The 17,545-nt window shown below is 48.5% G+C and overlaps 1 protein-coding gene across 1 annotated transcript in view; it reads left to right on the top strand.

Annotated features, from left to right (window-relative positions):
* Window positions 1-17,545, top strand: part of LOC118790086 (signal-induced proliferation-associated 1-like protein 2) — a 104,626-nt gene that overhangs the window by 52,253 nt on the left and 34,828 nt on the right. The window contains exons 5-9 of the mRNA XM_036546899.1: window positions 5,180-5,354; window positions 6,284-6,387; window positions 8,213-8,370; window positions 9,100-9,676; window positions 16,337-16,611. Coding sequence (XP_036402792.1) covers window positions 5,180-5,354; window positions 6,284-6,387; window positions 8,213-8,370; window positions 9,100-9,676; window positions 16,337-16,611 — 1,289 coding nt within the window. The remainder of the gene's footprint in view (window positions 1-5,179; window positions 5,355-6,283; window positions 6,388-8,212; window positions 8,371-9,099; window positions 9,677-16,336; window positions 16,612-17,545) is intronic.

The raw sequence follows: 17,545 nt of genomic DNA, 5'->3' as shown, positions 1-17,545 counted from the left end.
TCTACGGAGACAGCCAATTTCATATTTAGCTGAAGATGGGTATTAACTGCATTTTCCCATTAGCGCAATCTAAATAGGATGCTTTATGAGTGTCGTGGTGAGTCATTGCACCTCAGTAATAAAGATAGTACCCTTGTGTGCTCTTTAATAATCTTGCCAGGGATTAAGTTGAGAAGATAAGCTCTTAATTTTTCTTTTGATGTGTAGTAATGATGGAGAGGATGTTGGGTTGTGGGGGGGGGGGGGGGGGGGGTACGGTTGATATGCTGCTCATCAGACATTCAAAAAATCCCCTCCTTATTATCCTAATTACATTCGTTAGAGTGATCCTAACCTGACAGTTGATGAGGGAGAGTTTCTCATCATGGAATGTGTGGAGTGTGACACATGGCCCTGTGCCGTGTGACGCTTTAATATACTATAGTCTCACACACACACACAGGCACACTCTATCTCCGTCTCTCTGCTTTAGCCATGACTGCTGTCTCAGTCAGCCACTGAGAAACATACTTTTTTGTTAAAATTGGGCTGGCTGTATGGAAAAAGAAAGACGGGGGATAAATCTCTGCTGTGATATATGTTGTCCAGTACAGGTTTTGCATGTGATCAATCTCTACTGCGGTGGCTGTGATGTTGAGTTTGTGTGGGCGTTTGTTTATTTGTGGTCCCCCCCGCCCTCCATCCTCACAATGGTCTTTCATGAAAATAGCTTTGCCCTGCCTGGAGGTAGCAGAGACCGATGGGGGCTGCATCTGTGCTTTCCCTCTCGGCCGCGGAGCTGCCAAATGCGCAGCCGGAGAGAGGAGAGCCAGCGCGTTTCCGAGGAGCACAAAGAGCGTCGATCGACGGGAGGCCGGGCTCCAACGCGAGAAGCACCTCTTACCTCTGCAGACGGATCTAACAAGGAACAGGGGACTCGGTTAAAATGCTGGAGTGGGTCATGAGTCAATTTACTGTATGTTTTGCAGGCTGCGTTGCACCTGTGGCTATAAACCAAAAAACTTGATTTGTTTGTTCCTCCACTGGTACTGTAGTATTTTGAAATCGGTGTTGTTTTGTCCTTTCTCTTTTAGCAGTTGCTGAAATATAGTACCATGCTTTACGATGACCGAGGTGTATTGGCCCAATTTGAGTTTAGATTCCAGAGTTGTGTATGAGAAGCAAAAGCTGAAGCTGAAACATTTGAAACGGCTGAACTGTGAGACCATCTCAGACTAAATCGATGACTTTAGAGACTATGGGACGGCCACCCTTGGGTCATGAATCACAAGTTATGGGGGTTTGAAGTTTGCTGAATGCAAACCACTCATTTCATTGTAAACGTTGGAACATGTCACTAGTGAAAAACACTTCTTAACACATTTCTGCTTCTGTGACTCAAAGCCACTATGCCTCTTGAGAAACCCATGATGTCGGCAGGTTGACGTGTGAAGACCAAGGTTAATTTCCCACGTGCCCATTGGTGGGATGCTTTCAGGTGTGGGGAGAGGACAGAGGAGTGGGCAGAGAGCGGCCAGTCGAGTGAAAGAGGCTTTTTGGTGGGAGCAGACTGCTCTCACTCCTCCCTGTGTGGAAGCGGGGGCGGGAGTGAGAGCGTTTGTCACAGGGTTAGCGTGTGCGTGCGGGCGTCGTCACAGCTCCCGCTGACTCAGGCCGTCCTGCGGACAGGGTGCCAGGCCTGCCCGGGATCCTGCTAAGCGTCAGCGGCAGCGCCGCGATCCGAGAAAACATCCGCTGAGCGTTGCCCCAGACCTCAGCGGAGCAGCCCTGACGTGAGAGAAAGATTCCACCTATCCAGGTCTCTGCAGCCTCGGAAAAAGTGTCCACATGCACATTTTACAGAGTTATGTAATACCAGAGTTCCGAAAAGCACATGCGCTCTCAGTGGGGGTCGTGTCCTCACCCTCAGGGCACCGCTGTGCAGTGACTGCGGGTGAGAAAAAGGCGGTTTGGAGCTGGGTGAGGTGCGCAGTGGATCGTTTAGCCCCCTGCCTGGACCCTGCGAGCAGAACGCCGTGTAGGTGCTGTTTGTTTCTCATGCAGCGTAATGGACTCTCCAGAACTGCTGGCTGAATCTGTGAGCCCCCCCCCAGGCATGTTCCTGCACACAACATTGTGTGTTTGTAATCCGTTTGGATTTACAGTGCCAGTCAAAAGTTCAGACACACATGATTAAGATAATGGGAAACATGCATTCGGAGACATTTTGATCTAAAGACTTATGCTTAAATGCTTGGAATTTGTTTCTCCGACAAATACACATAGTGAAGTTGATGCCTATGTATAAATTTCTTTCCAAAAATATATATATATATATATATATATATTTTTTTTTTTAAATAAATATTTTTTGGCTACTTTGAATAATCTAAAACATAAGATTTTTTTGGTCACTGCACAATTCCGTTTGTGGTATTTCATAGTTTTGATGTTTTTACTATTATTCTAAAATGTGGAAAAGTAAAAATTAAGAAAAAACCCTGCTATGAATAGGTACATCCAGACTTTTGCCTGGTACTGTACGTTCTATCACACGGCCTTGTGTGTTTATGGTGAGGATTTACAGTACAATGCGGTGAGTTCACTCAGATGACGCTGGCTCCGTTCCCATGGCTCCTGCCTGCTAGCAGGGCGGTCTTATGAAGGTATAAACACTGGCCATTCATTTGTCTCTAATAATGACACAGATGGCCGGCAGTCCAGACAGACCTGGAGAGCTGACTGCCAGTTGCCTTTCCAGGGACCATTTGAAGTTGGACTCACCATGAGTATTGACGTTTTACCCTGAGCAATGAGATTCAGCCTGTTACAATGGGAAGCGGGCTGTAAACCCTGCAGTATGACTGCTGCTGCTTATGAGACTGCTTGTTTTGCATTGGCCCAGGGTGTGAAGGGTAGCATAGTGGTAAGGAGCAGGACTCGTAACCGAAAGGTTGCCAGTTCGCTTCCCCGCTGGGGCACTGCTGCTGTACCCTTGGACAAGGTACTTTACCCAGAATCACCTCAGTAAATACCCAGCTGTATAAATAGGTTACCATTTTTTACCTTACCCATGTGAGTCGCTCTGGATAAGAGCGTCTGCTTAATGCCGGTAATGCAGTGTAGTAATGTGACGTGTGAAAATTCCAAAGGCAGATGCTACAATGTTGGCTGAGGGGCTGGGTCGTCCACGCCCAGTACAGAGGAGTGTGGAGCTGAGCCGACGGAGACGAGGAGGTTATGTAAAGCACGGGGCAGAGACAGGCATCTTGCTGACGGACACGCTCTGGTGAGGAATCTTGGAAGAGCCTGGCGTTGAGCGGGTCAGTCGGGGACACTGGCCAGAAGGGACTCTTCAGCTGAGGAAGGTTCCCACCGCCAGTCCGTAACCGAAGGTTTCCTTCTCTTGCGAGACATGTTTGGTGCTTTCGAGCTCACTGTGACGCTGTGAACCGGAGGGGGTTTGCGAATGGCTCGTCCTGTGATGCGGTCCTGAGGGCACGTCAGTGCGCAGTGCGGTGTGTGGAGGGGGAGTGACAGCAACGGAGTGAGCTCCGTCAGAACGCGTTTTCAGTTCCGGCTCCGCCTCTTTGTGTTTGCCCGTGCGCGTTTGCCCGTGTCCGGGCCTCACACAGTTCCCTGTGTGCACGAGCGTGTGCGTGTGTGTACGCACCAGCAGCATATCAACGCTGACACTGATTAAAGCGTGCAGTTGGGATTCCTGATTGGCTGTTTCCTTGGAAGTTTACTGAGCTGTGGGGAAAAAGGTAACCAAACCCGGCCAATAGCTCACAGCTTGCAGGAGTCACATCCTCCCCACCAAGCCAGGTCACATCCATGAGAGACCCTGACCACCCTACCCCCTATTCTGAAACCATTTACCTCCGGACTGCTCGAGAGAACAAAGTCACCATGGTAACAGCATCAAAGGCATGCTGGGACCACTTGACTTGCGCAAGAGGGATAAGTATAATTGAGGGAATGGCACCTGCATGGGCGAATAGCGGCCGAATGAGAATGAGAATATTACAGCGAAGTCTCAGAAGTCTGCTTCTGCCAGGAAGCTCTTTACCTTGCTCCGACGACCCCTCTCTGTGATGTGTTTGCCAAACGTCTGGTGCGAGGGGGTGAGGGATGGTCAGACAGGAGTAGTTCTTTATCCCTGATATTTCCGTGCTGTAATCATTTATTCATGGCTTAACAGCAGGGCAGGAGTTGAGAGCACTTTGAAAATAATCACTGCCTTGACACGCTTTAACACTTTTAACTCACCTCATCGGTACACTGACGCCTTAAAAGGGTTTCATATGAGGAAATAGACAGACCAGACAGAAGATTCAATCGCAGGCGTTCACAGTGCAGTGCGTAGGGACTGCATGTCAGATGCTTCTGTTTTCTCGCTTCTGTGTTCTTGATTTTACTTGACATATATTTTTATTTATATTTATGGCTTCCATTGCCTCATATCTCCCTGTTGTTACTGTTCTTTGATTGTTTTTTGAAGGCCCTTGTGCGGGTTCCTCTGTGCACCTCCGCGATGTGTAGGGAGCACAAAAAAAGCATGCGAGTCGAGTATGAGAACGCCTCTTTTGTGCTTCACGGTGGAGGAGGGCTCAGCGAGCTGCTGCTTTAACGAGTAGAAGGCTGTTATTTAGAAACAAAAGAAAGGAGATCTGTTTGTTCGTGATCTTAACGCTTGCGAGAACGCTGGCGCAGGTCGAGCGTGTCTCTCGTGAGGGTACAAAGAAGCGGGCGCAGCAGCCTCGGTTCTGAACTCTGTCAAGCTGTCAAGCTACGGGAGATCCAAGTGGGCAGCATATGAGACCCGTTATTCAAACGCACGGCAGTTTACGCTGGATGTAAAGCTGCCTGTTACCGAAGATTAAAGCGTAAATAACGGCACTTAAAGTGATTTTTTCTAATTTGCGGCGAGCCGTTCCCACTGGAGGAACTTTGCCGGAGTTTATTGCCCTCCTCAGCGGCTGGAGTTAACCCTGGCTGATTTATGTGCTGCTGAGAGGCCCTGAAGTTTTACGGGCTTTTTACCGAGTCTCTGATAAACAGGAGCAGGAGTGAAACCCTATACGCTATGGGTCCCCCCAGCAACATTTCAAATATGTCACGTAAGGGTAAACACTTTCTGTGGGCAGGTGATTAACAGTGACGTGTGATTAGCGTTCTCCCTTTTTTGTGACCGCAGCTGAGTTTCCAGCACAAGGTGGGCATCCTGTACTGCAAGGCGGGGCAGAGCACCGAGGAGGAGATGTACAACAACGAGAGCGCCGGGCCCGGGTTCGAGGAGTTCCTGGACCTGCTGGGCCAGAGGGTGCGGCTGAAGGGGTTCACCAAGTACAGAGCGCAGCTGGACAACAAGAGTAAGAGCCCTCTCACGTAACACACATGCACATATTTACGCTTACTTACAAACTAACATAACACACGTACATGCTCACATACACACTAATATCACACACGTACTAACATAACACACACGCTCACATACACACTAATATCACACACACACACACACACACACACGCTCACATACACAGTAACACATACATGCTCACGTATGCACTAACATAGCACAATGTAGCGCTCAAATAAACACTAAAATAATACCGTATACACGTCCATATACACACATATACACACAAACATGCATATACACACGCACAAACGCACACAAACATGCTCACATAACACACACAGACACTCTCACATGCACACACGTACACATGTATACACTGGCTCTGTACAGCTGCCAGTTCATCGGCTCACCCCTCCCCCTCCTCTGGAGTTAGTTTGCCTTTACTTTGTTTCTGGGTAATTAGAGCTTCGGCTTGTTTCGTCCAAACACAGCAGAGTGCGTGGTGCCCTGCAGGAAGTGTTAGGGCAGCCGGAGCGGGCTGGTCTGCGGCTCAGTGCTCTGCTAGCCTCTGCCTGACTGCCTCTCCTTCAGCACAGGCTGCTGTGGCCTGCCGTGAAAGCAGCCCTGGCCGTCAGTGCCTATGGTGAAGGACTCCGATGTCCATTTGGCACGTTTTGTTTCCTAACTTTTAAACTCCATATTACCTTTACAGCTCTGTTACTGTGTACATGTCGGCCCTGCCCACCTGGTGTACGCATGCCGTGGCCTGTTTGCCTGTCACTTAATTGCCGTTTTCCCTTTTATGTCATTACTGTAAGTCTTTTAGATCCCTAAAGCCATTGGCATGTTTAAAAGATCCCCTTCCTCTGTTTGATGGTGGAATATCAACTGAGCCTCACATTAACGAAGCCTCCTCTCGCTTTTGTGTTGTAGCCGATTCCACGGGGACTCACTCCCTCTACACCACCTATAAAGACTACGAGCTGATGTTCCACGTGTCCACGCTGCTCCCCTACACACCCAACAACAGGCAGCAGGTGAGCGCCCCCCCATAACCCCAGCAGGTGTGTGTGTCTGTTTCCCTGTCTGTGAGAGAAGGAGAGGTGTGAGGGCGCAGGTAAACTCACAGATAAGCCCCTTCCCAGCGCACTGCCTCCAGTTCGTCTCTGCCCGGAGTCCACGCATGTTCGAAGATCGCGAAGCCCCGTTATCATACCTACGATTCCATCGCCTGCCTCCCCCATCCCCCCCCCACCCGGCACGAGAACGTTAATAACCGGCGCATCGGCGAGGCAGCGTTGCCGTGGCAACGGTGCCTCACGCAGCTTTTAATTAGAGCGTCCCGAGAGAATGCCGCGGGAACGGGCTTAATGTTTATCGCAACAAGTAGAATTAATTGGATGGTGTGCGGCTTGCGAGCAGTGTCTGGGTAATGCTCTGATTAACGAGACCTAGGACCCCGTCACGGCCCCTGTATCGCCCACCAGCCCTTGCCGTGGCCCGCGGAACCAAGCCCCGGGCGGGTACATTCAGCACGCCACGCCTAGTCACCGATTGCATGTGGCGCTGGGGGGGTGGCCTCCGGAACAGCGGAGAGCAGTGATGTCGTGGGCGCCGGCAGGCGGAAGGGGCCACTCAGATTTCAGATCTGAAGTGGCAGAATTGCGGGATTTCCTTTCTTTCTATCCTCCCATTCCATTGTGCAGGATTAGCGCTAATCCCCGGTGGTTACATCTTAAGCAGATCTCTCCCTCTCATTTCCTCAGCCCACACCATTATACCTTAATTCCTGTTTGTTTGTGTGCTCCTCTGTCACGGCCAGGGACCACAGTGTCAAGTTCATATTGAGGTAGCTCTGCGCCACCTGGATCCGCTAAAAGGCTTGTGGTGTTGTGTTTTGGGGAATTGACTTTGGGTTTGGCTCTTTTCCCCCGTCTGACGTCTATGGTGTCAGCTCTCCAAGCCACAGGCAATGACAGAGTGTATCTGGATAAACTTAAGTGCTGCATTAGCAAATTAACTGTTGCTTTAGATTTTAGATGGAGCCGTGAGAGACAAAAAGAACACTGTATAATAACTGCATTACATTAAATAAAGGAATCCAGTATAATTCCTGTGAAAATTATTATGGTTAGGTATTTTTAGTTAAATTCATCTAAATCCTAACTTAAACCAGAGTTCCTGTGAACGTGTGTGTATGATTACTATGATTTTGTTGGTTCTTGTGTCTGTACTAGAATTGTACAATGCTGACAATTTTGGCACATATCCGTGGGCTGGTCCATGAGTACACCATTCAATGGTGACTGCACCATTCATTCTGATAAACCCAGCTAGAATGGGTTGCTGGATTGGAGGTCCTTATAGAGGGCGCATGCAGGTGATGGTGAGCTTCTGGGGCTAAATCTGGAAGGGTTTGCTTGGGACGGGGCGGGACAGGGCTCATATCATCCCCCCCCTCCAAACCTTGAGCGCTGGACCCTGAGACGGGCGGGCCTTTGATTACACTGCCCGCGCAGCCCAGCCAAGCCCTCCGTACACAGCCTGTTATTCGGCTTAATTGTCTCAAGATGTCAGGGGTAACTCACGGTGTGTATGTGTGTGCGTGTGTGCGTGCGTGCGTGCGTGTGTGTATATGTGTGTGTGTGTGTGTGTGTGTGTGTGTGTGTGTGTGTGTGTGTGTGTGTGTGTGTGTGTGTGTATGTGTGTGGGGGCTCATGGGAAAATCTCTGCTTCACTGCAGCCTCCTATCCCTAATGGACAGCGACAGCGTCACCATGCCCTCCCATCCCCCCACATGCTGCTTGTGTCTGTTTATCGGGTCTTAATTTATCTCTCTTTCTCTTTTCCGTTTTGGTCTAGCTGTTGAGGAAGAGGCATATAGGAAACGATATTGTCACCATCGTGTTCCAAGAGCCCGGAGCCCTCCCCTTCACTCCGAAAAACATTCGCTCCCACTTCCAGCATGTGTTTGTCATTGTCAAAGTCCATAACCCTTGCACTGAAAACGTATGTTACAGGTAAGTGGAGCGTGCATCCGCTTTCACGCATGGCTTGGGAGGAGAGATTTTGATGCTAGGAAGGATATCGAGTCCCGTCCAGCACAATCACAGTCGATGGCATCAGTTCAAACCTCTCAGTAAATGAACCCGGCCACATAAGAATGGAAGGACTCTTGAAGTAGCATTTAGTAATCTCTTACACAATTTAAAAGAATGCGTATATCATTGATGTCTGCTGATGTCTGCTGTCATAAATATCTTTTGCCACTTAGCATCTTGTAAATTGGCCAAAGCCAACCTGTGTCTCCTTATGCCCCTCTTAAGTTGCATCTAATTGCATCCGAATAATGAAAACATGCCTGACAACATGGCACTTTTGACTTTGACTTGTTGGATGAGCAAGCATCATATTACTAGACCTTCCTCCTGCCTCATTCCCTGTGTGGTCTTAAATGGCCTCAGGCAAAATAAGATATGGATGGAAGGGTTGAGGAGTCTAAGTTATGCCATGGCATTTAAGATCCTACAACAGTGCACTATGAATCATACAGTAAGGGGATTAGGTCACTTTCTCCTGTAAACTACTGCCCTGTTCCACTCTGATATTTATATATGGATGAAATGACTGCACATTCCCGTGTCTGTGATCATACAGGAAAATCTTCCCCTATTAAGACCTATAATTACGGTGAATACTATAGTAAAAGAGTGACTCTTGTTTTCGGGTCCCCTTTCTTTCCCATTCAGCGTGGCTGTGTCTAGGTCTAAAGACGTGCCTCCCTTTGGGCCGCCCATCCCCAAGGGGGTGACGTTCCCCAAGTCGGCCGTGTTCAGGGACTTTCTGCTGGCCAAGGTGATCAACGGCGAGAACGCGGCACATAAGTCGGAAAAGTTCCGCGCCATGGCCACGCGCACGCGGCAGGAGTACCTGAAGGACCTGGCGGAGAACTTCGCCAGCACGGCGACCATCGACTCGGCCGTCAAGTTCAGCTTCATCACGCTGGGCGCCAAGAAGAAGGAGAAGAGCAAGCCGCGGCGGGACGCCCACCTGCTGAGTGTCGGCGCCATCACCTGGAGTGTCGTCGCCCGCGACTTCGGCCAGTCGGCCGACGTGGAGTGCCTGCTGGGCATCTCCAATGAGTTCATCGTGCTGATCGAGGAGGAGTCCAAGAACGTGGTGTTCAACTGCTCGTGCCGCGACGTCATCGGCTGGACCTCGGGCGTCGTCAGCGTCAAGATCTTCTACGAGCGTGGGGAGTGCATCATGTTCTCTGCCCAGGATGGCTGCGAGGAGGACATCCGCGAGATCGTCCAGCGGCTGGAGGTGGGACCGGCGGCAGTCTGTTAAATGTCTGTTAAATGTTGTGTTGGCCTTTCTCTGCACACTGTCCCTGGGTGTCCTGAATCCACGTCCATTCCGTTTATACCTCTTTTAGAAGCGCGGGCTATTTTTAACAAGCTCCCTCAAAACATGCCAGCTTCCTCCTGTGAGAAGCACAGGAAGTAAATCAATGTCTGTGGTTGTTTATCAGGGATGGATGCAGTCATTCGATCTCTGGCAAATCTGGGTGGACTTTTTTTGGCTCTCTTTCAGCAATGCACTTTGTAACCGATGAACGGGGAGTATATGCCTGTAAATTTGTCTTCCTTCCTCATGCAGTGAGAAGTCAGTGTGCAGGCTGCCTTATAGGTCTCGAGTAATGATATTTTAAGGTGTTTCAGGGAAATGTAATGTAGTAGTCTGTTGTGTTTTATCTGAACTTAACCTTTACTTGAGGTCTGTGAATCAGAAAGATTATGACTAGCTAGCTAGCTTTCTGTAATCTTCAAAAAATCTTGTAGGACTATTATCTTCTTAGAAACTGTTTTTAAGATCATATTACCAAAGGCAACAGGTCAGTTGTAAACTTTTACCAGTCCACAGTATTGGTCCTGACCCAAACAAAGCTAGAGTTCTACTTGATGCAAGACATCAAGAATTTATGTCTCGTGTCTCGATAGGATTTGGCAGCTCTGTTTCTCAGGCTAAATGGCTTTGATTTAGGTTGATTTATGAAGAGATATTTTGTTGCATAAGCGGCATCTATTTTGAGTTTGCAGCTTTTATTACCATATTAAAAAGCACTCTCGTACGTCAGCCCATAGAAGGCGTGCATCTCGATGTCTTTAATCTCATAATTTCCCTCTGCCACAGCTGGGATTGTTATTGTGACACGGTTCATTTATAGCTTTGAGTGAAGGCGACGTGTGCGTGTTCGTTTTTCTTTTCCCAGGACATATTCTGGAGATGTTCAGCGTTTTTTTTTTTTTTTTTTTTAATAGTGCAAATGCTTTTGGAATGTGGACGTTTTGCTTTGTGGAGATGGAGAGGCCTCTGAGGTCTCCAAGGACCGCGACAGGACTTTTCACTCTGCTCAGAGGGCAGTGCGTGTGACCCAGTTCTGCCAGGGAGTACGAGGCAGACGGAGGAACGGTGGCTTTGCCCGCCTTAAACACTCCCTTCCTATCATTACGAGGGAGCACTCTCAGCCTGCTGCGTGTCGGCGCAGGAGATGCTAAAGATTCCTGATGATCCTCCAAAGGATATCTTCAATTTCTCAGTTTTCAGGAGGACCTGTCTTGCGTGGCATTTAGCAGTGTTTTCCTTGGAGCAGAGTCAGCTCAGGCTGGATCATCAGTGTCACGTTACCGGCTCTGTGTTTCCTGGAAGCTGCCGCTGTTTCGCCAGAGAGGGTCGGGGCTGCGGCTGTCTCTGGTGGTGGGGCTCTGTTGGCGGGTAAACAGGTCTGGAAAGGGGCGACTGCGCCTCAGATCTATGCTGTTATTGGCTGATATGCCTCTTCCTCCTCCTTCTCCTCTTCCTCAGCAGAGAGATGGAGAAATTCTCCTGCCCACTAACCACAGCCATGTATGGGAGATGGTCTCTGAACTGAGGAAGAGGTCTTTGACCTCAGGTGACTGTGACCTCAGAATGTTTCTGAGGGACGCTGCTCATGACAGTGTCTGAAGCCTGTTACTTAGCGCCTTGTCAGTCAGGCCCTGTCCCACTGCAGCAGAGCCGGCGCTACCAGAAGGGGCCATCAGCCGAGGACAGTCCTGCTGTCGTTTGAGATTACGGATCCGCCGACAATCTGAAGAGCCTAACGAGGATTAATACTTCTCTCCGCTTATCCTCTTTCGCTGTCGTGCTGATGTGAAGCTTTGATTCTTCACAGCTGCGGTTGTGAGGGTTTTTGTCCGTGGTACAGTCCATTGGCTGGAGTGCTGTGTTAACGTGAAGGGATTGGGCAGAAATGCCTCCCGACAGTTCCGTGGTGGCCCACGTCTCACGTAGACTCCTGATAGTCCCATGGTGCCCCATGTCACAGGTAACTGTCTTCAGAGTCCTGTGCTGGCCCGAGTCACAGGTAAACCCCTGATAGTCCCATGGTGGCCCGAGTCACAGGTAAACCCCTGATAGTCCCATGGTGGCCCGAGTCACAGGTAAACCCCTGATAGTCCCATGGTGGCCCGAATCACAGGTAACTCCTGAGAGACCTATGGTGGGCTATGTCACAGGTAAACTCCTGAGAGACCTATGGTGGGCCATGTCACAGGTAAACTCCTGAGAGACCTATGGTGGGCCATGTCACAGGTAAACTCCTGAGAGACCTATGGTGGGCCATGTCACAGGTAAACTCCTGAGAGACCTATGGTGGGCCATGTCACAGGTAACTCTCCTTACAGCGCATGGCTGGGAGGCCTGAGATACACACATAAGGAGGCTGTATTTTTTATGCCCAGCTAATAATAGAAACACTGCCCTAGCATCCCTCCAATAAACACAGTGCAGCCAGCCTCGTCAAATTAAAGGCAGCCCTCACGTTACGGCCGTGCAGCCTCCTCCAGCGCACATGCGGTTCTGGCTCTCTGTAATTTCCAAGTGTGTTATTGGATTTAGGGGGAGAATGAGGTCCCCTCCACAGATCCCAGCACCACCTGGTCCTTCTGCGCTGCTTTACGCCCCGCAGATATTTGCTTATTGGTTGGTTTGTGTTTGAGATTAGCCGAGGAGCCTTAAACATCGATGCCTTCACTGTGTGAACACGGGGTCATGTATGTCAAAGCTTGGCTTCCACAGTCTTTGTGTCTCCTAGAGTGGGGGGGGGGGGTTTGTGGAGCAGTGAGTGAGTGAAACGAAAGGATTAGTGAAAGAATTAACAGGTGAGTGTGGAAGAAGGGGAAGTAAAAGAATGAGAGAATGAGTGAGTGCTGAGGAAAGGAGAGAGTGATAGAAAAGAAGGAGTGAGAGAATGAATAAGTGAGTGTGGAGGGAAGGAGGGAGTGCAGCAGGAGAATGGGTGAGGGTAGGGATTGAATGACTGAGGGATTGAGTGAGGCTGTTACAGCATCGTGTTTCAGGGCCCGGTTCATGACCGGACTGAGGTGCTGCCAGGGCGCTGATGTAATGTAAACTGCCCCGGACCTGGTGAGCACATTGCCCTGTAAAAGATGTGAAGGAACAGTACTCTAATTGCACAACGGAGGGCCTCTGCCCGCTGTGCTGGTGTTGATTGTTTCTCAGGGAGTTAGAGCACAGCACGCCTGAGCTTTAAATGGATTCAGTGTGGTATTGCATGTGGCAGTGAGGCGCTGTAGCATTTCCTTTTCAGATGTATTTTGATGCAAAACATTGTTCTGCTGCTTTAAATGACCATCATTTAAAGGAAGGATGAGACATCACTGGTGGTGTAAAAAATTATGCTGCACTGAAGCGGCAGCTAGTGTTTGTAATCTGGTTGGGTTTTTTCAAGGAACGCCATGCAGGCCATGCAGGGTGAGTGTGGACCCAGTGTTAATGCCATTGGGGCCCACACACTTCTGCCTTTTTGCAGACTGCACACTGATTGAAATGGGGGTGGGGGAGTTCCACGGAGTCAACCAGCAAGAGTAGTGACTGCAGTGGATGAATCCTCATGAGAGCGAGTGGCTATCGTACTGGATTCAGCTAGGACATCACAGTCCCTGGGAGGACATTCATTTCTTTGTATACTCTGAAGAGTGCACTCCCAAGTTTTACAGTAGATTAGATATCCTGACTTGCTCTTTCATCTGGCTTGAGCTTGGTGTTAGCATTGGAGGCTGCACTACAGTGAAAGAAGAGGCTCGTGCTAGCACTCTTTGGAAAACAGTGAACTTCAATTATGAAAGGGATTTTATGAACAATAAGCTCCATTTTGTACATAGGTTTTTTTGGGATGTGAATTTTGAATAATTTGATGTCACAAATTCTGCGGATCCCGAGCATATTTGAATATTTGAATAATCAAACGCTGCAGTTTTTTTCCCCCAACCGTTGTGTGAAACTCTTTCTGTCTAAATAATGGATCACTGCAAAGAGAACTGCATTCACTGACATTTTCAGGCAGGAAAATTAATCATATCAATATTTTGTCTGCTATATTATGCAGGGTTTATAGGCTCTGCTTCACGAATCTTGATGAGAGAGAATAAAACTACATTTGAATACAGATGCAAGTAAATGGTCAGTGATCTCACAGTTAAGTATTCCATCTCTCTCCTATGCGGCAGTGTCTTACATGGTCTGGGAGAGGCAGGCTGCGTGCCTATGGGGTCTTTACATTGTGCATTCTGAGTAATGATTGGTCCGTGAGATTCAGTCTGTTCACGGTTGGTTGGCTGGTCGACCGAGAGCCTGGCTTTGAGAGTAGGCCCTCCATCCACGCGCGTAATACGGCAAGCTGTCGTCTGCCTCGCTGTTGACTGCGCGGGAGAAATCAGGCAAGCTCGTGTCATTGGCTCAGCCCATTAGGGTGAGGGGCTTACTGAGGATGAGCTTGTTGGTGAGATTATTACTGTCCAGCTAGAATTCACATCCAGCTAACGATGGTCATTCTGAGGTCAGTGCGTTTACGGTGCCCCAGGAAATCCATGAGCAGCAGCAATTTAGTGAGGTTGAGATCCAGATAACCAATGCAGAAAGATGCATACTTTGGTAAAGAAATTAATTCCTCCCGATTCTTAACAGAAGCTTTTCCGAAAATATTTTCTTTTGCCTAGACAGCAGTGTAAGGAGGCATGTTGGACTTCCTCCTCGCCCCATCAGTGATCATTCTGCAGAAGTGAAGGTGATGGGTGATGTACTGATTGCATATCTCTCAGCCACAGTCAGTGCTGTGGGTTCTGCACTTTGGTCTGTATGTCTCATAAATGAGTGCATTTATTTTTTATTAGGCGTGATGATTATGATGACGGTGATTATGTTTATTTGGTAAAGTATTAATTCATTAATTTATGAGTATGATCAGTGTTCATATTCAGAACAACATACAAGGCCTTAGATACATGCAATGCACATCACAGAAGAAAAAGGAACAGTAGTCAGTCAAAAGCTGGTAAAACGGTGAATAAGTATTAAACTGAAAAATAGTCCTGAAATGCAAGCATATCACATTAACTGTTCTATCAACATAGTGCTGAGCAACATCCTACTACCATACTACCGTTCATCCAGAGTCTGATCATCCATCTGTTAGAACAACATTGTCATCATGTTGTCATATGTCATAGTAACAACCGGCTACCTAACACTGATCCAGAGGAGCAGGGACGCTGCACGCAACTCAGCCGCCATGTGCAGCACCAACTCTTGCTGATACGTGGCAGCAATTTTGCAGCAGAACACCCCACCAGCTGAGGCTGCATTGCAAAAAATAGCCCTTCAGAACTAAGAAATAAAATAATTAATACAAGGTGTTTTTTGCTAGTAATAAGTGAAAAAGTCTGCCAGTGAAACTAGTGGAAATACACAGATATTCAAGATGCACCGTCTAAAAAAAAGTCCTTGTAGCTCAAGGAAATTTTGCTTGTTTGGTGACTGTGTCTTATATTAAGTGTAAAGAGATATTTTGACTTGAAAAGAGACAAATATGCTTGGTGAGATTTGGATTTTTTGCAGTGTGAGGGGTGATTTGTTATTTAGCTAGCAAAATTTGGGGATGATTAGAGAGCCAGATTAGAATCTTGCCAGAATATGGAGGAGCAGCACCACTCTTTGTAACAGGAGCCAAGGACCAAAGATGCTTTTAGGGTGAAAGTCCCAGGAATGTAAGAGGGCAAGGCGTTGGCTTGTGGAATATTAATTACTGCAGCCTGCATGCTGGGGTGTTTACAGTGGATAAAGCCCAAGTATGCTGCTTCTATAGCACTGCCCCGCTTTAGGGACAAACACACACTGGTTTGTGTAGATTTACATCTTACATGGCACAGATGGCTAGACTGTTAAATGTGTGTGCTTGTCAGCTATAAGGCAAAGTGTCTGTTGATCAAGGGTGACATAAAAATGCTTTGCTGGAGTGAGACTTAAGGAGCCCTTTAATGTGGCTTTTACGTTGTAATAATTAGTCATTTTGGTCTGACATGTTATCCTAGGGTTTACCTAGAGTCACCAATCACAAGAAAAGAAACAAAACAAAATTACGCAAGTTATTAAATTTTTTTGCACATAAGAACATCGCTTGTCCTCAGTACCTCTGTACTCTGTCAGAGCACACATCTCTCAGTTTATGCAGTGTATGATTTGCTTAGCTCTTTATTTCCATTCGAAAGCGTTTTTGAGAAACTCAGACTTCCTCCTCTATTTTGAGGCTCCCAGGGGAGGAGAGCTTTATCTGCAGTTTGGCTTTTCCTCTGTCTCTTTCTAACTCACTGATGGAAAAAAAAAAAATGATGCCGCTGCTGCCGTCCAAAGCGCCCGAAGCTACGCAAGGGCCTCGCTTCCTCATTTAGGAAACTTTCTCTTGACTTCGGTTGCCCTCTAGCATTGTTCAGAGGGGGATATTTTCCTCTCAACTTAAACACGCCACAAAGATTTACAGATGAATTGACTTTTAAAAGCCTCTACGTTCTAGCGCCTGAGAAGGAAGCGTCGAAGCGCCGCGCAACCGCTAACACCCCCCGCCTCCCGTCTCTGCCCCTGCTCCAGATCGTCACCCGCGGCTGCGAGACCTCGGAGATGACCCTCCGGCGGAACGGCCTGGGCCAGCTGGGCTTCCACGTCAACTTCGAGGGCATCGTGGCGGACGTGGAGCCCTTCGGCTTCGCCTGGCAGGCAGGCCTGCGGCAGGGCAGCCGGCTGGTGGAGATCTGCAAGGTGGCGGTGGCCACGCTGACGCACGAGCAGATGATCGACCTGCTGCGCACGTCCGTGACGGTGAAGGTGGTGATCATCCAGCCGCACGAGGACGGCACGCCCCGCAGGTACAGTGCACCCCCGACCAACTGTTAGCGCCCTCGCTTTCAACAGCCACTTTCAGCAGGGTACTGCGATTTCATTTTATGGTTTTAAAAAGATTTTTAAGCCCACATTTCTAGTACAGTATCTCATGAAGTCCCCCCTCTCGGATTCACAGCCATATATTTTTCCTTCGAAACTTGCCTTAACTAAGGACTCCATGGACCTACACTGAACTATAACTGACAACTTTTTATAAGTTTGGTAAACAAATGTAAGATTATTGCCTAACTAATATGGCAAACCTGCTCTTAGTAGGTGGGGTAGGAACAAGTGAAGGACCGGGCTCTCTGGTGTCTGTGATTGACAGTTGTATTGTGGAGGGTCTCTTGCACACCTGACGCTGGAGGGGAAAGGAGGCAGTGTGGGAGTGTGGTGGGGTTAAATCATTGTGTTTGCGGTCTGAAACATATTTTACAGATTCATTTGGGGGTACGGTTTCCAGCAAAAGCGCATGATTTCATGAGTGAAAAATGCAATGTGAAGCAGGAAATGGAAGAGAGGAGATTGACACATGAAAGCCAGGCAAAGCCCTCCCACGGCTGAGTCAGAACGCATAGTAACACATCCTAAGAGGTCATCAGCTGGGTGTCATTTAACACGTACCGTCGTCATAACTCACCTTTTTTTTTTCTGCCATCCTCTTTGCATTCTCAGGTGAGCTCAGCCAGGCTTCTCGCTCTCAGCTTGCGCTTAAGCTTGGGGGCTCTCTGCTGCGGCTTTCTCTGCAGCATTTCTTTACAAAGGCTTGAAGGCCACCTGTTTTCTATTGTTTCAAAACTAGCCCTCGGCCCCATGGTTAAATTACTTGGGTTTCCTCTCTAAGGTAGACACTGACAGTTCTGAGGAGGTTGCATGCGGGCAGCGTTCGTGATGTGTATAGAATAGGCCCTTATTGGG

The sequence above is a fragment of the Megalops cyprinoides genome, chromosome 15 (genome assembly GCF_013368585.1).
Source record: "Megalops cyprinoides isolate fMegCyp1 chromosome 15, fMegCyp1.pri, whole genome shotgun sequence".
In the NCBI taxonomy this organism is placed as follows: domain Eukaryota; kingdom Metazoa; phylum Chordata; class Actinopteri; order Elopiformes; family Megalopidae; genus Megalops; species Megalops cyprinoides.
Note: the sequence above shows the minus strand (reverse complement) of the source record. Positions and strands in the feature narration are given on the sequence as shown.